The following is a 22,557-nucleotide window of genomic DNA, read 5'->3' as shown; positions in this document are numbered from 1 at the left end:
AATCAACCATGCCCACTAAACCATGTCCTGAAGTACCCCGTCTACTCACTTTTTGAATACCTCCAGGGATGGTGACTCAACCACTTCCCTGGGCAGCCTATTCCAATGTCTGACAACCCTCTCAGTAAAGAAATTTTTCCTAATATCCAACCTAAATCTCCCTTACCTCAACTTCAGGCCATTTCCTCTCGTCCTATCACCAGCCACCTGACAGAAGAGACCAGCGCCCACCTCGCTACAGCCCCCTTTCAGGTAGTTGTAGAGAGCGATAAGGTCTCCCCTCAGCCTCTTCTTCTCCAGACTAAACCGCCCCAGCTCCCTCAGCTGCCCCTCATAAGACTTGTGCTCCAGACCCCTCACCAACTTGGTTGCCCTTCTCTGGACACGCTCCAACACCTCAATGTCTTTCCTGTAGTGAGGGGCCCAAAACTGAACACAGTACTCGAGGTGCGGCCTCACCAGTGCCCAGTACAGGGGGACAATCACTTCCCTGCTCCTGCTGGCCACACTATTTCTGATGCAGGCCAGGATGCCGTTGGTGGCCACCTGGGCACACTGCTGGCTCATATTCAGCCAGCTGCCAACCAGCACCCCCAGGTCTTTCTCTGCTGGGCAGCTTTCCAGCCACTCTTCCCCAAGCCTGTAGTGCTGCATGGGGTTGCTGTGACCCAAGTGCAGGACCCGGCACTTATGTTCATATACACAGTAGGGATTATGAAATCTTAGTAAAAGTGTATTACTTGGAATGTGGTTTCAGACTTACTTTATTCAAAGAGGCAGAACTTCTTCCATACTTCTCTACGGAGACAGCAAGAAGCCCAATAACAGAACCCTTCTCTTTGCAAAGACCCATGCTCTTGCAAGTGATCCTACTGAACTAAACAGGCTTCCTTCAGGCAACTTAAGTGGGCAAGATACACACTACTAGGGAGACAGGAACTTGCATCCAGAGTGAGTTTCTTTGAGAAGTACTTTAGCTGGTCACCAAAAACTGAACCTGAGATATGGTAGTAATGAACATTTCAGGCAGCCTATAGAAGGAAAAAAAAAACCCCAATAACAAACAAACAAAACAAACCAAACAATCCTGGAACATTTACTTGTTCCTGATCTTCCTCATATAGTTGAGAAGAGTTGCAACTAGACTAAAAGAAGCGCCCCTACCCTTTCCTCAGGTGGTAGCCAAACCCTGTTTCTTACACTGCCAATACAGACAAATAAGGGATGTTGATAAATTAATGTGAAATCTTGCTAAGACTGAATTCAGGAATTCCTGCTGTCAGTATATGCAATTAAGAGTGGAGTCAGACACAAGGATAGGGCCCCACCGTGCTTATGCCAAAGCACTGTGCCAACCTCAGTGTAATGGAGGAAAGAACTACATTGAGAAGGGATATGTGAAGAAGGAAGGGACACAGTTCTGCTATCAAAAAAACAGACATAAGAAGAATTTAAATCGAAGACTTGAGTAGTGGGGGACAGAAGCACTGAAGACATGAGAAGCAAAAACCATAACAGATGTGAAACAGAGAATAACAAGAGTTGCAAACATGAAGGTAAGCAAGGTCCTGTGTTAATTCAGCAAGCATAAGTAAGAACCTGTGCCAACCTGAATTACGTTGACCATCCTGGATTCCTATATGTGAAATATAATTTTGGTACAAAGGTTGGAAATTTTTGTCTGGGGAATAGCTGTCTGGTCTGTTCAGCCTCTTGGCAGAAAGATAATGAGTTACTTCAAACTTCTGTCTCCAAGTAACTTGCATACTCAGGGAAGCCTTGAGAAGCTGGACATTCCTTCCACTGAGCAGACTGATAGGCTTCAAAGCATGTTGAACTATAAGCTGTGTTACTATAGGGTGGCAAATATTAATTAGCTTTAGCCATCTAGGGAGACTGTGGTTATCATTAAGAATATGTGGGACACTCATACAAGAATTCTTTTCCCTTGCCCACTGGACAAGCTCTCTCATATAGTTTATCTGCTCCAGCTGCACGCTTTTGGAAAAACCTAGATTAAATGAATACTTTCAGCTAGAGCTAAAGGTAAACACTCCACTGGAACTTTGCCCTAATCAATAGTAGCAATGTTCATGTCACATGAGAGTCAGAGGATAGAATATGGTGCTTACTGAAGTCAGCAAATAAGCTAATTATACTTAGCCTGCTTGAAGAAGGGGACAAGTGAGGTCTGCTCCACCCACATATTAATGCAATCATCATTATCCTTATCCCTTGTTTGCTTTGTGCTTATGTTACAAAAAAACTTGTCACAAACAGAGGGTGCTACTGACCCCTTGTGGAAGAAATACTCAAACATTTTAGGATGCACAAGCATGCGTCACTGGGGAAATCAGCTCAGATTTAAGTTTGTCTACTTATTTCCCTCAGATTTATTAAGGAAAAAAAATCAGTGAAACGGTGTTATAGTGTGTCAAGGCGTCAATATAGTCTCACAAGTGTATTTTCCTGATGTTACGCATTTTTGCAGAAATTAAGTTTTTTATTAACTTCTTTAGGGCAGTCAAGTAAGCATCAACAAATCCTAACTGTAAGAAATAAGATCTTGCACTAAATTTCCTATAACTTAAAGTCTTGCATTGTTACAGAATAAAAGTTATACATTACCAGCTGGCACAGTTCTTGATTTCCAATGTAATTTAAATTATTTCAATCCATCATAGCATCACTCTCTAATGACTGCTTTTTAATAAAACAAACAAACAAAACAAAACACCCCCCCAACAAACAACTTACTATCTCCTGGAGCGCCTGGACATACTACACTGGTTACTGCAAAAGGAACAAAGTATTTAAATCCCTAAAGTATTTTTCAGCCAAAACCTTTTCATAAGTATCAAGAACAGTTGATAGGTTTCAGTCTTTAAAGGAAAAGCTTTCCAATGCATGCTACTTTGTTGACTTGAAGAGGGCTGCACAAAGCACAACAAGATCTTCAACAATGTTGTTTCTGAAATTACCTTTCCATATTGTGGAAAACCAAGTCTGCAAAGGAAAGTTATCACTTTTTATTCAAATACTGCTGCTAATTTTTCTTCCCTAAATAAAACAGAGTACTACACCCATGAAGAACCACCCTCTGCATTTAATTAAATGTCAAATCCAAAGGAAATCTCCATGGAGTTTCATCATTCCTGTCACAGACAGCTGCATACTGGACACGGCTAGAATTGGTTACAACAGCAAAGTAAATTATACAGAGATTAATTATAATATACAGTATTTATATTATAAAATCTTGCATTAATTATATTGTACACTATGAAGCAGCCATCTCAAAATCTAAAAACCATCAATATCAAACACCAGCAAAACCAGCTGCTTCCACTGTGACCAATATTAGGGGCTGAAACCCTAGAGACTGCAGAGACCAAGTCTTAAACCTATGCCAGCACTGCTCCAATTGCTTTCAATGAACAGGTATGGAGAAGTACGTGAATGGCTTGTAAGTCCCAAAACAACGAACAACTGGCTATTTAAAATGTATTTTGACAATTTGCATCAATTGTTTTAAAATAAAAAGTTCTTAAAAAATATATCTGAAAATATTGTGTTTTCATACAAACCAAAGTTGAAGAAATCTTGAAAAATGAAAAGAAACTAAGAAAGAGAGCAACAAACTTTTTATTCTGTCAATTCATTTTTCACCTGTACACTATGACAAATTAAAACACTAAGCCACTGAAGTCTGTTGGTTTTGTTGCCCTTCATTAAATATGTATTTATATATATTTTTAATGCATCCATTAAATTGAATCCTGAAAGTATAAACTATGATGCAGCAACTGTTGTCTCAGAATATGAGAGTTACCATATCTGGCAGGAGATTTTTAAATGATCACATTCACATAGCCAGATCTGTAGTGGCCATTCAATTATAAGTAAACCCAGAGTCTAACATAAACTTAACAGCAGCTCTAATAAGCATTATGAACTGCATATTACACAGAAAAATTTGCACATATGCCATAGATAAATATTTTAAATCAACCTTTTAGTTGTTACAACATAATCCACCCTTCATAGTTCTACTGTGCTGCTTAAACAATATTTGAGTATCTGGGAGATTCAAAGGCACATAGCATTTCTGATGTTGCTACAAACTTACTCTTCAGGGTTACATTATAAAGAACCAGAATTTTTGAAGTTTGGATTGCAAACTTTCTCAATAAATAAAGTCCCCTGTGCTTTTAAACATTGTATGTCAACAACTAACAGAGTTACCAAACATTTGTTCAGGTATACAATTTTCTAATTCCGTGGTGACATCTAACATCATTAGAACCAAGAAGAAGGAAGTCATATAAGCCACTACTCCCTTCCCAATGATGTACACTCAAAAACCAGTATTAATTCAGTCCAACTACACTTTTAAATCAAACCTTTTGAAAAAGTCAGTATACATCTTATATAAGTTTTATTCACCATACAGTATGTTAGCATTTCCTTTGAAAAGCTTAGATCGTGCTAAGCAGTTTTAATGAAAGCAATTATATAATGCTATCTGCATACAGAAATCCACTACATTCACACAGACAACCTTAAATTTCTCCAATAAACAGTCATGTAAAAATCTACAATTTACTGAAAATACGAAGTTGGTTTTAATAAAAGCAAAAATGTTCCTGTGGTTCAGTAAAACCAGTTTTCTAACATGAATAGTTTGCATTCATAAAGACACTAAGCTTGGGACAAAGAAAGTATTTCCTAGAAGCGCAAAATGAGACTTAAATTTTTCTAACTATAAAATGGCATGCAGACATACAGATTTGTTGCTGATTATTTCTCTCTCTCTTATAAAAGACTTACTGGGCCAGAGTAAAGCAGGTATTTTTACATGTTTGTTTATACAATGACCTCTCCCCTCACACTAAAACTGTCACATACAGAACACTTTTATCAGCTGTCTTTGCCACAAATGCTCCTTCTGCAAATTTGAATACTATGCCCTGCAGACCCTCATGATTGGTGCAACAATCAAACAACTTTCAGAAAGCTTAACAATACCTAAATTTGCCGATTTTCCTGTACAGAAAGTATATACAATTTTCTAAACCCATGGCAGGGGTATTACAATTATATTAACAACAACTCATTAACTGGATTCAAAAGATACTTGCATTCTGTAAGGACTCTACAGCTGCTGCCCATTCAATAGTTCTATCAAGGCACTATATAGTCATTAAATCTCTAATATTCTCCAAGATGTGCTGAAGAATATTGTGAATGTGTTTAAGTTGTTAAAAAGCCCTGAGCCAGAACTTTTGTATTTACCACAGGCTTAGCTATAAAAATGGCACACACTAAAACTTCTGCAGATAAGTTTTGCTTTGTCAACACAAACAAGTTATGAAATGCATAAAAAGACAATAGTATGAATTCCAGCAACTTATGCAAGAATGATATACAATGTACATTGTGGTAAATCACACATATTGTACGTAATTTATAGTCAGTAAAAAAACCTTCACAATGTATTCAGACATCAAAACTGACAAAGCAAAACAAAACTGATGTGTTCCCCATCCCTTCCCAAAGACAAAGAACAACTAGAGAAGAATTCAGTACTTTGACAGAAAGGAGGTAGCACTGCTAAAAGTTAGTCTGTAGTGTTGTTGGGGTTTTTTTTTAAGTGAAAACTTGACCCATGCAGCACAAAGAACAGGATAGGCTCTTCGGTTCACCAGCTGCTACTGGAAGAGTAAAATTAAGTTTCTGACGTTTAATTTTGTAGAGGAAGCTTAAATCACTAGCTCAAAGCAGCTTCTTCAAACAAGTTGGTGTTTACACAAACTGCAATTAATACTGCTAAAAATAATTAGGCATACATAAAACTTCATCTCTAGAAAATATCTACACAGTAAGTACCTAAATCAGATTATTTTTAAAAGACCATTTCACGTCTTTAAAAGAAGCTAAAATACCGATTTTAAGACTATGCTAACAAGGCACAAGTACTTGTGCAAATCTGCTATATCCTCACCCAGTCCAAGTTAAGAACACCACCTCATAATCAAACTTTCACATTTACAAAGTAACTTGTTTATTCTCTTGCCAATGTAATCTTCAGTATCCACTTCAGCAAAAAGGGATTCCTCCAAACTCCAAAATAAAAGTACAGAGTATTTTGACAAATAGAAAATAGGTAATAATAGCCCAAATTTTGAGAAGTGCCATATGAGCTTGGGATATAGTAAGTGATAGACAGTAGGTTTGGGGAAAAAAAGTCAAACATAGTTACACTGAAGTTAGCAAGCTACAGCTATTTAGCATATTCTGTTAGCCTCTCAGGTTGTCTTTATACTTTAAATCACTGTGTACTGATGTGACCATTTATGTATTTTACTAAATGGAAAAAAATGAAAAGTATTTTACTTAAACATCTGAGCATACCTCACACCTGAACAATATATATTATTAGATGCCTTCTTGATTGTTTCAAGAAACAAACTGAGATATTTCATTCAATTTCAAAACTGCTATTAAATACTGGGGGATAATCATAATAAACAAAGCTTGCAACTCTTACATTTTATGATTTTACAGTATATTAGAGATCAATGCCTTACTGATTTTTCTCTTATTTTCACTTTGCTCCCTAATAATAGTGATGATGATAATAATGAGATTTACACTTTCATCTTTTGCTGAAGACAGAGGCACAATGACATATACTCAACTCTTCTACTTGTTATGATCCCCTCTGGCTTCCAGCTGAGCTTCTGTTTTTCATCCTTCGATTATTTAAGTGTTATCCAATTAAACATTTGCACTCTGTGCACATTGCACAGATGATATTAGACTAATTAGAGTGAATGAACTTACTAGCTTCCTCAACAACACTAGCTGACCTTCAACATCAGAATCCAAAGACAGTGTGTGAAAATGATTCTGGATTTGCAAACATTCTTCCTCATTAAGTTTTTGGAAAGGCAAGCACCGTGTAGCCTTCCCAGTACAAGATAGAGCTCTTTTACCTTTTAATAGACACCTATATTAATAATTCAAGCATGTTGGTTAGCTTACCTAGTTTTTCTACTTCAGCGGTTTCTTTTGGCACCACAATAGCATCAGGCTGACACTTTAATTTCAACTGGCACACAACATTGCCAAATGAGTCCAATCACAAACTTGCATGCAGTCACATACATCTGGTGTGACTACAGTATAGAAGACTACAGCTGCTCCTATAGCGATACCTTCAGTCATTGTCTCTATTTCCATAGGACTGTGATGGCATCCAAGTATTGAGTGTTATAAAGCAACACTTCATATAGCTTCTCTGTTGGAAAGTACAAGCCTAACGGAGCACTTACCTGCCCTATGCTACAATATATGCCTCCTGCAGACAAGGAGTATTTAACATTCAACTCCTGTTTCCCACCCAGGATGCTTTAGATCAGTTCTTACTCAGGTGAATTATTCAATTGATGCTAAGTTGGAATAATTTCAAGTAATTCTGGCTTGTTCTAGTGAAAAAGAATTAGGAAAACAGAATTACCTTAACATTAGATTTTGAGGCCTGAACTTATGGGAACTGTGTATTTATTACTACCGTGTATACACTTTGTATTGTTTTTGCATTATTGTATATTTCAAGACAAAAATTATTGTGAATCATAACTGTCACAGGAAATATCAACATTCTCCAGAGAAGCATAAAATGAAAAAATCCTAAATATTTATATCTGATATTAACTGGCAATATAAAAAACCCCCTTACAACACTTGACACCTGATACATACATTAAAAAACATGAATGAAACCAAAATAAGATTGTCCCTTTAAACTTTAAGGGAAGAAAGAGTCAGAAAGAAAATGAAAAAAAGACTGCTTTAAATTAGCTTCAGGCTTAGATGTTTTCCAAGAATAAAGCTAAAAGCTGACTGTTCAAATACTGTTCTCTTATTTGTTGTGTTCACAGTCTTTAAACAATTACCATATAATGAACCTGTGCTACAGTATTAGAAATGTTTTCATTAGAACCCTTTACTGCCTTTCAAACTTATGGAGATTTAAATCATCAAGATGTTCTTATTATTTCATAAGCTAATAGAAGACATTGGTTCCACTACTTAATACAAAAGGATCCTTCGTTCAATTGCTTTGCGGCATATAGGGCATTCACTCATTCGGTCTCCGCAAAGTTGACATGTTCCATGGCCACAGAGAAAGATCATATTCTTCAGACGGTCCAAACAGACAGGGCACATAGTCTGTAAAAGATTTTGACAAGTTACATAGTCAATGGTGGTAGTGATACAATACTGAATACCACTTTTTTACTTCACATTGCCTTAAAATATTTGGGCTTTTCCTACCCCATCATGACACAAAAACTATGTAGCTTTTTTCCAAATATGGTCCCTTTAAGTAAGACAATCCAGTAGTAGGTTGACATCACATTTTCAATATCATTACCCAAGTTTGCAACATTAAGACATTCTTCAGCAACATTCCCCTTTATGTCACGTAATCTTCCAGGGAACAAACAACACAAACAGCTTTTATGTGTGCCATGCTTGGGTAATGATTTACCAATTTCTTCTCAGGCTATCTAGCCATTCACATACTTACCTTTAAACACCAAGTACTCAACACGTGCAGAAGTAATAAAAATGCTGCATAATCAATATTATACGTAAAGATTCAATACTGGCAATTCCAGCCTTTGTTCATGGAAGTTATCTAGATTTTCAACCAAAAGAACACCTCAAGTTTCAAATTAAGAACAATTTAATAAATCTGTGACCTTCAGTCATAACACTAGCACAGCAAACTTTTAAAATCAGTTTTAATTGCTGAACATTGAAGTGACAGCCAATGCCTAAAAAAGATCTTCTGAAGTTCTTCAACAGCAAAGTTCATTTTGTACCAAGACACTAAGGAATATCCTTCACCTTTTGTCACATGCAGAAACTGAAGTTTTGGTAAGGCATGTTCCTTCACCATAAACATACTGCAGCCATATTAGGATTTAATTTATAACAGTTTGTCAAAGGTTAGTAAATGAATAGATATTATAACAGATGGTAATTGTTAAGACCGTTCTATAGTCCAACAAATCAGATCTAAGATGTCCTCAGATCTGAGACACACTACTCCTATCTAAACACTTACAAATGTTCATCTCATATATAATATGAAATACTGACAGGGCTCATATTTCAAATGCAAATTCATTTTATCACCACCTTGCACCTGTGACTTGTTTCCATACTCATCATTGGGGGTTTACTTTAGTTTATTTATCTCATGAGAGAGAACCCATAGCAGGAACCCTTTAAAGCATACTTTCTATGGAATCAATACGCATTACTTCTTAGGGCAGATAGCTTAGCTGACCACCCAAAAAAAAATTCACCATCAGTTTGCTTATATAGAGTTTAAATTGGCATGGAATCTGGCAAAATGCCTATTTTAATCTTCAGGATACCAGTATAATGGCCCATCAGGAATGTAAAACTTCCAGATAAAAGCTTATGTCACTTTGTTTAAAAAAAAAAACCCCTTCACTCTTCCCAAAAATGCTGTGCTCCAGCTTTCTCAGAATTTCCACAGTGCTGCAACAAAACACTCTCAAACTAAAAATTTGCAAAAGACCAACTGTCTGTCATTCAGTCCTGCTCATTTTTCCATCCACACCACATCATCACCTTCACATCCCAATGGGACAATTAGACCATTCTTCTTCCAGTAACAACAGCCTTCACATAGCAATGAAACAGCTATTTCCAACTAATATATAGCTGTAGTGGGACAAGTGTCTATAACCTGATAGTACTGACATGATGTCCTTTGACAAAGGACTGACAAAGCAAACCTGAATCTTATCTTTGGAGAAAACACTTGCAGACTTTGTTCTAAGTTTTTAGCTTAATTATTTGCTTTTGTGCCTAAATATAATGTCAGAATTACTGGAGTTACAAGGGTCTGTTTCTCTCCAAATGCCACACCATCATTTGAAAATAAAAACATCCATCAGGGGACTCAGAAATAATAATAAAAAAATCTCTTCAAATGCAATTACTTTTGATTATTTCATTCAGTGAAGCACAAAAATCCTAACATTTTAATTTTATAGATCTTTTCTGATATTGCATGCAGTATTAGCATATCACCCCATTTATCCTGCTTAGTACAAATGCAGAGTATATAAAATATATTAGCTATTTAATTTATTAATATGATACTATTTTAACATTTAAGTTACTTCATACAGTAGGAGAATTCAGCTAGCAGGAACAAGCAAACTTCCTGTTTGTTATGCAATTCTATTCTGACAAGGATTTTCTTGATTAGTTCAGCAGTTTCCCAGTGGGATACAAGCCCAAATAAGTGAGCTTCATCCAACTTTCAAGGAGCATTCGTTACTTAACCACCAGCTTATATATACTTTTACAGTGGAAGAAAGCTCACTGCATGCCTTATACCCAATTTGTGCCACAGCAGCAGAAAATAAGCAGTATCTGTTTCTATTGTATTACTAGTTTGTTAGAATATTCTCTGCATGAAACTACACTCTACTTTATCTGCATGAAACATTTGACTCCCATCTTTCAAAGTAAAACAAATGGTAAAAAAAGGCACTATACCTGTTCTATGTGGGAATTAATTCTTTGGGTAAGTAAAAGTAGTCTGAAAAAGTACTTATTGTACCTTTAAGTATAACTGGATGTACAATTCAAATCAACTTTTACCACTAACAAGGTGTTTTAAACTGCTTGAAATAACAATTCTTATTGCTAAAAACAGTTTTTCCAACAATATACAGGTGCACGGTGACAAAATAAATTTATTTTTAAGGAGAAAGTGATGTAAGTATGGTGAAGGAACATACATAAGATATTAGACAGATGATGGTGATTATGTATGAAATGGAGTGAAGGTATTGCAATTACAGTCAAAAGGGTTCACATTCAGGGAATCCCTGAAGAATGGTGTGGTCATCAGATGTGGGAGATTCTGTTGACATCAGCATCACTTCTGCTTGGCACCAGAAATGGTTTTAAAAGCTTGCTGCACTAACGTATTAGATTATCATTGAAGGTATGAGCTGAAACATAGGATTATACCTGCTGAAAGAGAACAAATTAATTTTAGGTACGAAAATATCAAGGTAACGTGAAGACTCAACTGTCAAAGCACAAATCAAAAGAATACATGATTATAGTGGAATCCTGTGCATCATTTCAAGAACAAATTTAAAAGATGAGATGACTAATTTTAATCAAATTCAACTTGCTCTATCACAAGACTAAGCAGAAAAGACACTAAGGAAAACATGAAAGAGCCTCAAGCCAAGATGCAAACAAGAACAACCAGAACCACCTCTTTCTGGTCAGAGGCACTGAATAATCTTCAGTTTTATATTGATTTTAAACTAAATTTTTGGACAAAAGGGCATTTCAAAGCAAAAGAGAGCACTTAAATTCTCAAAGCATTCCAGTATTAAATCTTTGTTACTACTGCAAATATGAAAACCAGAAAACACAAGTAGAAAATGACACATATAAAGTAATTATTCTCTTCTCCCTAATACAGCATAACTTTCTGATACCAGAAAGTTTCTGGCTACCAAATCCCAAAGGTAAGACAAAACTGTTAAGAATAAAAGAGCACCTAAGGACAACCGAAAAAACTGAGATCACACCTAATCAAGAAGAAAAACTGTAACATAGTTTTCCTTTCACATCCCTATACAAAAAGAGTATTAGCATACCCAAACAGAACTCAAATCTTTTATAAACTCTAAAATAACCAGAAAAGAAAAAAAAAATCTGAAGAAAATAGATTACTTGCATTTAAGCATTTATCTGCATGTTTTGCATATATCATTTTAAATGCCAAAGCAGTAACCTTATTCTTTCCATCCAATGTTAAAAAGTAAAACAGAAGCTTAACAGTACAAGACATCAGAGATATCTAGAAACTCCAGATGTTATTGTCAAGACAGACATGCATTTTTCAAATGACAATTTTTAATTTGCATGTTCTTTTACAGACAGAAACTACAAAGGAATCTGTTTTGAATTGGATATTTGAATTTCTGTTACTGGGGTGTTGGCCAAGCCTCCATGTGACAGGAATAGCTCTTCACAGACATGCCACTGCGGTTAAAATTTGACAGCATATCAGCTCCCAAATTCAAGGCATTTAGAGATATGGGCCCTAAAACTAGCAATCTAAAACACTTTAGTCTTAGCTCTCATGCACATGAACAGCTGAGAGCAACAACTACCAGGACTATATGTGGTGCTGCCATCACTGAAGTATTACTAACTGCTCTAAGTCTACAAGAGGAAAAAGCAAGTAATACAGTAAGAACGCTTCTCTGTTTCCTGTATCATGAAAAGTTTCTTCCAAATGCTTTATACATAGGGAAGCCAAAAATCACATTATTGGGGTTCTAAGAGAGTAAGTTCATACAATAGTCAGATACCCCAGGTCCTTTACTGCTGAAAAAAACAAAATCTCAAAATCAAGTTTTTTCTTTGGTCAGATGGAAAAGCAAGGAAATAATTTAGTAATTTAACACAGTGAAGTTCTGCATGTAGACAACTACTTAAGCGCTTCTAATGGAACTAGACTTACAGATGTAACAAATAGGTAAGTGTCAGTTATCAGAAACATTAATTTTTGGTTTTCATTGGGTTTCTAAATTGCATGTAACTTAACCACTGAATAATCAATACAATCTATAGTCAATTCGTATGAATTTCCTCCCGCAAACACTCTGCATAATTACAAAAGACAAACCTTAACATTTACATTCTGATTCAAATTACATGTAGAGTACTTTCAAAGGTTTTAATTTTGCAACCACACAATTTTAAGTGTACATAAACTACAGCCTTCATTTGACAGGTAACTGCCAGCCACTGTTCAAAGGCAGTTCATGAACAGACAAGTAAAGATCCAGGCAGATACAGAATAGTGAAGAATATCTACTTTTATTACTGTTCCGTGAAAACAGCTTCTGCTGTACCTATATACTCAGGTCAGCTAAACAGGCAGAGAACATACTGACTGGGCAGAGCATCCTTTTTCAGTCACACTAACACAGACGCTATAATAGATTGATTAGCAAACATGGCCATTTGATATTTTTTTTTTTTAAACCTGTACATAGAAGACATACAAAGCCACACCACACAAAAAATATCAGTTATTTAACTAAAACTTAAGAACTGAAGCACTTCCACATGTCATTTGGTTTTAAGTAGCAGAAGATGCATTGGCTTTTTCAATTATTTTAGTGGTCTATAAAATTTCTATCCAGCACTTTTACCTGTTCCTTGATGTCTTGTAACTGTTGCTGCAGCTTCTGTACATCTGCATTGACGTTGGTATTATCTTTGTCTTTCTGCAAAACTGGAATGTTTCCACTTGCTGTAATTTAGAGAAAATAAAGATATGTGATTATGCATCAACCTAATGAAATAGGTATAATTATTTCCAGTGTACTAACTGCATTTTTTCAATTATCTGAAATAACATTAGTGAAACACATTTGATAATCTAATTAAATTCACTACATCACTGCAGCTCAATTCACAAAGAACTTCTCTGAGGTTAGTGGCAGTGCTTCTTTGACAATATTTCCTCAATAATGATGCTCAAAATGCCTGTAGCCCCTTAATATTCTCAGAGTTCTTATTTGCCAGTGAAGTTCCTGCAGTAAATTTTTTTGCACATGTGAAAAATAAAGCCAAATCCTTTCACACTGAAAAGACTTTTTATCTACACAGCCGATTCTATTTGGTATTCAAAACTGCACAAGCATCTTGGAAATAGTTTGTTCAAAATTTGAAAAAACTCAGATTAATATTCCTGTATTTGACTCATATCTGGGAAGCAATGTTACTATAAGAAACAGAAGAATTGATAAGTATTTCAAATGACAAATTTTAAAATCAGGTTTTTAATATTCATGCTGGCAATTTAAGGATTACTCTTATATTTATCTATTTAGGAACAGTATGACAAGACTGACCTAATATTCCAATTCACATAAACTCAATTCAAACACTGCATACCACACATACATACACAGAGTAAATACAAATAATTCATAGAAATTTTTCAGAGAAGTCACAAGAAATTTAAAAACTAGTCAAAGCAGGAGATGTAAAACTGAACAATCTGTCATGAAAGTTGCTTGTACTTAGGAGCAAAATATTTACCATTCCTTTATCAGCCAGAGAGTTCCATAAGTAAAAAAACCAACAAAAACAAAAACACCACAAAACCCAACACATTTATTTGCTCATTTGCACAATTACAGACAATCATCACCTTTTGCTTCATAGGACATTAATAAGTTACCAAGAAGTCATATATGTTTCAGCTTCTACTCTGGATACTGGAAGCAATCCTTTAGTGTAGTGACAGGCATTACCATCACATCTGCCGCTACCAATGTAGAAAGTAGTGCAAACAGCAAATGGATACATGACTTAGCACTGTTTTTATTAAACTTTTCTTTAAAAAAAGAGGAAAGATTTACGTCATTTAAAAGAATGAGAATAAGAAGTTGGTGATGGAATGTGAAAGAGTATGGGTTTTGGAGTCACTCACAAATATCATCAGTGGTATCTTCTGTACCTTTCCCTCCGCAGCACATTATGAAAGGCACTCTTCGCTCAACCACTGCCCGACACTGTACACATTTCTTCATCAAGCTTGCACAATCTGACAGAGAAATAAATCAACTCTGAATCCTGCCATTTCATTTTTCTTCTTTGCTATCCATGAGTTTGTTTATTCACAATAATTATATAGCAATGCCATAATAAATGCTTATAACACAAATAACTACTTGTGTTCATCTTCACATCATTTTCTGCAAATAACACCTACAAAAAATGTCTTGTTTGGGATTCAAAGTCAACCTATTCTGTTTATCTTCTTTTAACATATTTCAAGCAAACAGGTTCCTCTTTCTCCAAATGCATGTCTATTCCACAGGAATTACAGAAGTCAAAAAAGTAAAATCACATACATTTGAGAACAGAATTTCCAAGAACATCTTGACTACGTGTTTCTTCCTTTAGAACAAAGGATCTCACTTACTGTCCTAATGCTCCAGGTGCAAACAGGTGTGGCTCCTTACCCTTAAAAGACTAAACCTATATCTTTTAATATAATCCTAGAAAGGAGGCTGTAATTCTTCTACAAAAGGCAAAAGATTATGTCCCATAAATGCTGAAAGTTACTGTGAATCAATAGAGTGGGTCCTATAAACTACACAAATTTGAAGACTCTCTCATCCTGCTTGAACAAGATGTCCAGAAGATAATCTGGAAAGAATCATCTACATCTGTTAAAACTTTTGCTGTCCTTGTTCCAGCTTAGACTTGGTGACATGTATTGCACTGCTGAAATCCTTCACCAGAGCAATCAATCTTTTTGCTATCCTCTTCCTGGGAAACTAATAAAAAAACCCTTCTCTCATCATCTTTCAACTGCAGACAGTGAAAGAGGCCAGATCAGGATAACTATAAAGTCAGTAGTGATTCAATGTCAGGTGTCTCAGCCAGAACAGAGGAAGAAACCAGACTTCTTTAGCGAGACAAAGCAAGCAGTTACTTATGGGAATGACTACCTTCCCTCTTATGTAGATCCTCACCAACAAGGACTGCTCTTCTCTAGGCAAATGACCCTTCAACAATGCCCTGAAATGTCTGGTGATGGCTGCATTCTCATCTACATACTCTCAAAACCAAAAAAATTCTGGAGATCTCTTGTCTGTTTTTTCTACACAAGATAAATCAGAGTGAATCATAACTGGTGCTCTTTGCAAAGATATATGATGTGTCTTTAAGGGAAAAATATAGCCCTTGTGCAAATCTGTACATTAGTAATGAAGCATATTAAATATTTATTTACAATATTCTTTTAAAACAGCATCTGCACATCTGAATGCCCCCCAAAAAGCTGCCACAAAGCAATAAAATTAATTCTAATTACTTCAGAAGTTTTAATGATATACAGCAGGCTTCTATAATCTGAGCAAGCCTACACTGAATTAAACAATTCAGATGGAAGAGCACTTGCTTTCTGAATTTTTTTAAAATCTCTACTTTGTCCTCCAATTATTTCATTACCAGCACACCTAATAATGCCAAAATTCTGACTATCACACCAGACTACTGTGTAAACTGGACCTGAAGTCAGATTACTAATGAGCTTTTAGCAATCTGATTAAAAATGTTCTGTTTCAAGATTACTTCAAAAAGAACTTCCATTAAGTTTACTTACTCTCACAGGCACACATATGACCACAAGGCTGGAAAAGCACTGCTGCCTTTTTGTCTGAACATACTACACATTCTTCAATCTGTAAAGAACAATAAACACACATATGAGAAAAGTTTATCTCCTGCTCTCTACATTAATTTGCTTCTACACTATCTTTGGCAAGGCATGTGGAAGCTCCATCCACTGTTATTTTAACTAATTCAGCATCTCAAAATGCAACTTAAATGAGTTATCACACTGATTTCTAAGAATAGATATTTGCTGGCAGTATTTATGTGTTCAGTAGACTGACAGGCACAGAGAAGCAGCTAAGGCAGTGTATGTTTCTTTTTCTTTATTCTTTTCTCCTTCTTTGTTCCACCATATATACTTAAATTGGGGTTGCTCAGCCTGGAGAAGAGAAGGCTCCTGGGAGACCTTACTGCAGCCTTCCAGTACTTAAAGGGGGCCTATAAGAAAGATGGTGACAGACTTTTTATTAGGGACCGTTGCAATAGGACAAGGGGTAATAGTTTTAAGCTAAAAGAGCGTAGATTCAGACTAGATATAAGGAAGAAATTTTCTATGATAAGGGTGGTGAAACACTGGAACAGGTTGCCCAGAGAGGTGGTAGATGCCCCATTCCTGGGAACATTCAAGGTCAGGTTGGACAGGGCTCTGAGCAACCTGATCTAGTTGAAGATGTCCCTGCTCATTGCAGGGTGGGTGAGACTAGGTGACCTTTAAAGGTCCCTTCCAACCCAAACTATTCTACGATTCTACAAAATTCACTTAAGAGACTTTTATAGTAATCTGTTTTAATATTCTGGGTTAGGGTTTCTCAGGCCCTTTAATATGATGAACTGTATATAGTGTGTGACCACAGACACCACATATCACTCCATTCATACTGGTCTGGACCATCTCTTCCAGTTCACAGAACTGTTGTCCAGGTTCGCTCATTTCTTAGCTTTGTAGATATTACCATAAGTTTTTATACAGAAAAGTGTAAGAGAAGTATTGAACAGGTATTCCCCTCTCTCAATCTAATTTAGCAAAAGAAATCAAAGGAAGGTTATCCACAAAGGTTAGCTTTCACCTGGGAAAGCTGATTACCATAGATTAGCTTCTTAAGATGGACGAGTGGAAGTAGAAGCCTTACTTTGCTGCTCTGAATCACCCAGTGGCAGAACCTTTTCACTGACTATGAAGAAAGTCTACAGAAAAGGAGCTCACACTATGTTAACGTTTGGCCTTTGAAAATATGCATTGCAGAATAGTGAATCGTATAAGAAGAAAGAATAAGAGAGTGAATAGTAAAAACAACAAAACATACCACAGAAGCAGACTGGTCAAGTGTGTTTGGAAAAAGATAAAAGGAATAGAGTGTGTTTTCTACAGATCAGAAAATCTGTGTATGGAACATGAGGGGTTTGGGGCGGGGGGGGGGTTGGGGGTTTTTTTTGTGGGTTTTTTTTTTTTTTGAACAGCCAAAAAATCAACAGAAGGACAAGACTTGGTGATTATGGGGAATAAAAGAATACTCAAACAGAAAAGCAATGGGGATGTACCCATATAGTCACAAATACTTGGGAGCAACCATTTAAGAAACCTGAGGACCTTACTGGGATTAGGTCCTCAAAATAGGGCACAACTGGTTGATACTCTAAAGGAGATTAAATTCATGATTCCAAAGAAAGAAAACATGAAAGCTGAAAGTAATTATAAACTTCAAAAACAAGCTCATATTAACTAACTCAGTTTACAGGCAAATTATCTTTCCAAGCAGCCCTAAGGAATAAAGGAACTTGGAAGAACTGAATATTACTGAAGGAAATTATACTTCAGGAAAAGCAGCAATTTATCTTAATGTGGAAAAAAATAAATACCATGCAGGGGGAAGAAAAAAAAAAATCTATTTAAATAAAGCATCCTCAGGTGACTGTACTAGGAACTCTGAGGACCTGAACAATAAAGACATTGCAAGGTGGGGAAAGAATGAGGGGCAAGTAGGACATGAGCACAGGCAAGCAGAAAACAGTAACATACAACATTGGAACAAGATATCATTATGATGCAAAATTAATTCCATCCAGTGAGACACCTGTAAGGCAAAATACCACTTAAAATACACCACACTTTTCCTTGACTTCTTTTTTTTACTTTTCCATTAAAAACAGAAAGAGAACCAATAAACTTTGGAAGTTTTTACCTTTGTCCTAGACTGAACTTGTTCTTTACAGATGAGGCATTTTTTCACCCGTGGTGAGCACAGAGAACATGTGGCAATGTGTCCACAGGGGCCAAACAGAGTATCCCTCTTCATGTCTGAACACACCATACATTCTTCTAAGGTTTCAGAATCATTGTTGATCATAGATGGACTTCGGGAACCAACCTGACCACTACGAAGAAACCTTGCAGTCAAACTTACTTTTAAGAATTTTTTAAATACTTAATGTAAAATGCACATCAATTGGCTGTTTATATATTCCTATGCCTTTAGGCATCATAACGCAATCCAAACTGCATTTTCCCAAATGTACAGTTGACACCAGAGTACAAGGTCACATGCTCAGGTAAGACACTGCACAGAAACAGGCCACACAAGTTAGAATAGTATCTCGTGAACATAAAAAAAACCCCTTCCCTCCCGCCCTAAGAGTTTAATTTATTAATAGAGACATACCCTGTAGATTCAGAACAGCACAGCCCAAAACCTTAATCTTGAAGATACTGTCAATACTTAGCAAGTGACAGGTTTGTAAAAGCAGCCCTAGGCTCCCGGCAGCTAGGTCCCCTCGGATCTTTGTCCTATGCCGCTGCTCCACCAGCGGAGGGAGCACGCGTTGAACCTAAGCAGCTCGTCCCTACGGCCCTCACCAGCCCATAAAAGGTGGTGAGAAAGAGCAGCAGCCACAGGGATGAGGCCGAGACGGATGGACAGACGCAGACAGAAAGACTCTGAATAAGCATCTTACACACCAGGGCAGAATCAACGAAAACAGTCTCTCTTCGTGACAGTTTGAAAGTACATTTTTGATTTCCATACAGGTATTAAGGATGAGAATCATGTAAGCCAGCAGTGGGAACACAACTAGGACAAGTAGCAAGCTGAAACTTCTCATACTCCATGCACTTGATAACATGACATTTCACTGAAATCACAATTCCTAGAGAAGTGCTTCTGAAACATCAGACCAACCTGTCATCCTCTTTTTACAGAATCATATAATCATTCAGGTTGACAGGCACTCAGGAGGTCACCTGCTTAAAGCAGCATCAACACCGAATTCACACCAGGTTATATTGGGCTTTGCCCATTCCAGTCTTCAAAACTTGCACAGACAGAGATTTCACAACCTCCCTGAGCAATCTGTTGCAATGCTTAGTTATTCCTTCAGTGATTTCCACCCCACTCCCCTTTCTGGGATGGTTTGATGTTCTACCAACCTCCACCTGCACATTGTCACCTTCCCATTCTCCTCCCTCCCATATTAACAGATACGAAAGTCCTGCAAGACTTGTGTAAGTTTCAACTAATGTATTTGTAAATAGCATTCAATGTACCATAGAAAATAAAGAATTAATTGAAAGTCAAGAAAAAGCTTGTATGTTTTAACACTATTGCTAATAAAGGTACAATGTTTTAAATACATTAGTTAATCTATAGAAAGCAGAGATTTGGAAACTGCATATTTTATGAATATACAAACCTGACTTTTTCTTTGTGACATTTAGCCAATGCTTTGCAGAGACTAGGATCAGGGCAGAGATCGAGAGGAGACTGACCCTTCTTATTACGAATGCTGAGGTCAGCTCCGTTGGCTGCCAGGAAGCAGGCAATAGATGCTGCACTCTTCTTCTCTGCTCCCTGAGTGCCAAGTCCCATTATTAACTGAAAGAAAACAAATACATAAGCAACTTGAGAGACTCTCTAAACAGTTAGGAATAGTCTGGCTAAAGGAAAACTACTTGACATGTGCACATGCACATACACACACATATGTATAAATCTGTAAGCTGAAGGAAGCGTCTCTAGAACTAAAAATCAAAACAATCACATGGTTGCTTAATTTTGAGTCAGCTATACTCAACTTTCCTTTAAGGAACTAAAATTCAGCAAGGAATAGTTCAGCTATTGAAGCATTCGATCTCCTGCACACCTATACTCACTTGTGAAGTGGCTGTCCTTCTATATAAGCACTGTAAAGGGCAAAGTCCCAGTGGGTATATTCAGAATACACTCGAAGTACACTGAAATTGCTGAGTTCAGACAAAATGCTACCACCACCACGCTGGGACTGAAAACATAGTCAGGCAGAGAAACGAATACACACTTACTTTTAGTCTAGTGAGTAAAGTACCTGCCCAAGAAAGACTTGATTTCAGTTGCCTTCTCAGCCTGGAGGGATTTAAACTCACATACCTGTCCTCCCATCCTAATCATATAATTCTCCTTTGCCCTTTTACAACTATTACTCTATTTCTGTATTAGCATAACTATTATGCATGATTCACAGGGCCAACTAGAAAAATGAAGAGAGAAGGCTCTCAACTGTAGCCCAGCAAGGAGAGGATTCACTTACTCTGGAGCATTCTGGGCCTGCTCCCAACATCTTTTTTTGTATTAAAGCTTGATCAGATAAAATGTGGAAGTATAATGCAGTCTACATATAACATGAAACTGCTGGCACCACTAAGAATCCCTCAGCCAACTATACTAGACTATATTCAAAGGAACCACTTTGGCACAGCTGGGACAGCTCCAATTCAAGGAGTTTTAAGTGCTGAATTCCAGAATTATAAAGGTTTTGACAGTAGGATAGAGGCAGGATTTTGTATGCACCTTTTTCCCATTAATTAAGTGTCCAACTTGACTGATGTACATCTTTCTATGCCACTTGCAGTTTGTACAATCTATCCCTGTAGCTGGTCTTCTAAAAGCTGGGTGTCAAGTATCACCCCTAAAAATTAAGAAATTTTGGCTGGATTAACAACCATTTAGTATTTAAAGAACTAGATGTGCTATTTTAGACACAACAGCTTATAGGAATGAATTTAAAATACCAGATACCTGTCACTGAAGCCCTAAGGGCTGCGTATCTTGAAGTCTGAACTATGAAGAAAACAGTTTTCAAAATCCCTCTAGTTATTTCCCCCATCCCTCAGAGATGACTTGTGAAGAAAAAGGCTTGGTTTGGGTCCATGTCTTGCAGCACATGAAGTATGTATTAGAAGTCTTTACCCTGCCTTGATAACTGCAAGATTATCCTTATCATACAGCCACCCAGTTTCCTAGGGAATCATTTTTTTTAAGCCTCAGTCTATAAGTTTTTTTTTTCTAGTTAGGAGTTCTCACATCAGTAAGTATTACTGAGGTGCTACAAGACTCTTGAAGGTCACTTCATGAATTCACAGATACTCATGTTCCTGCGTTCTTCCCTGTGATCAGGTAAGAACAGTATAGCTTGAAAGACTTCATACCAGGAAAACTAGTAAGTTATGGAGAGAAATTTTTCTGCGATGTCCAGATCACAGAACATTTTTGTTTATAAATTCAGACTGTTTTTCTGCACCTCAATTACAGCATTGGCTGAAGTGAAACAGAGATTTTATTTAGCTTCAGTCCAGGTACCTTGGACCATGACAGTAATCCAGCCAAGGCAGGACAATGCCTAGTGAAAGCTGATTTGCTCCAAGGTTGGCAGAATAGACATTTGCTGTAGTCCTTTCTGGTTTGCTGGGACAAGAGTTCTCTTGCCATCCACACTTACACCTTATGGGCCCTACGTTGCTCCTGAATGAAACAGCTATTTGTCTCCATGAGGAAAATCAAACACAGATCATTTGCTTCACTTGGTGTGGATATACACTACGCCAAGACTGGCTCCTCTGCCTGGAACAGTCATCAGAATTATTCAAGAAAATCTATTTTCCACAAAACATTCTCAAGGTAGTTTGATCTGCTCATCATCTTAAAGAGTCTTCAGGTATATTCTAGTCAGGCTTTACTCCATCTTTTACATTTCAGCCACATCTCATGCTGCTGCCACATAAAATTAAAATAAGCAAGTTTTCACCTCTTCTCTGAGGGCACATATCTTCTCCACACCACTTAAACCTCCCAAATTTGTTAGTTAGGCAAAAACTTTCTCTGCAGCTAAACAAAGTGAAAAAAAATGACCAACAGTAAGCTAATATAGAAGGTACTGGTTGATCACAATTTTTTTTAAACATTAAAACATTTTTAGGTGATCAGAGGTACAATCATGCAGGGATTTTTTTGTTTG

At 36.8% G+C, this 22,557-nt stretch overlaps 1 protein-coding gene across 5 annotated transcripts in view; it reads right to left on the bottom strand.

Annotated features, from left to right (window-relative positions):
• Positions 1-3,627: 3,627 nt before the first annotated feature.
• MIB1 (MIB E3 ubiquitin protein ligase 1) overlaps positions 3,628-22,557 on the bottom strand; it is an 80,656-nt gene continuing 61,726 nt past the window's right edge. For 2 of the 5 annotated variants that reach the window (XM_069779141.1, XM_069779139.1), the window contains exons 16-21: positions 19,981-20,162; positions 18,477-18,669; positions 16,286-16,364; positions 14,603-14,716; positions 13,314-13,414; positions 3,628-8,238 (exon numbers count right to left, since the gene is read on the bottom strand). In XM_069779141.1, coding sequence (XP_069635242.1) covers positions 8,098-8,238; positions 13,314-13,414; positions 14,603-14,716; positions 16,286-16,364; positions 18,477-18,669; positions 19,981-20,162 — 810 coding nt within the window. In that variant the 3' untranslated portion in view covers positions 3,628-8,097. Of the gene's footprint in view, positions 8,239-10,847; positions 11,101-13,313; positions 13,415-14,602; positions 14,717-16,285; positions 16,365-18,476; positions 18,670-19,980; positions 20,163-22,557 lie in introns of those variants that run through there. The other 3 variants (XM_069779140.1, XM_069779142.1, XM_069779143.1) reach the window with 3 other exon arrangements.

Source organism: Haliaeetus albicilla, chromosome 3 (assembly GCF_947461875.1).
Source record: "Haliaeetus albicilla chromosome 3, bHalAlb1.1, whole genome shotgun sequence".
In the NCBI taxonomy this organism is placed as follows: Eukaryota; Metazoa; Chordata; class Aves; order Accipitriformes; family Accipitridae; genus Haliaeetus; species Haliaeetus albicilla.
Note: the sequence above shows the minus strand (reverse complement) of the source record. Positions and strands in the feature narration are given on the sequence as shown.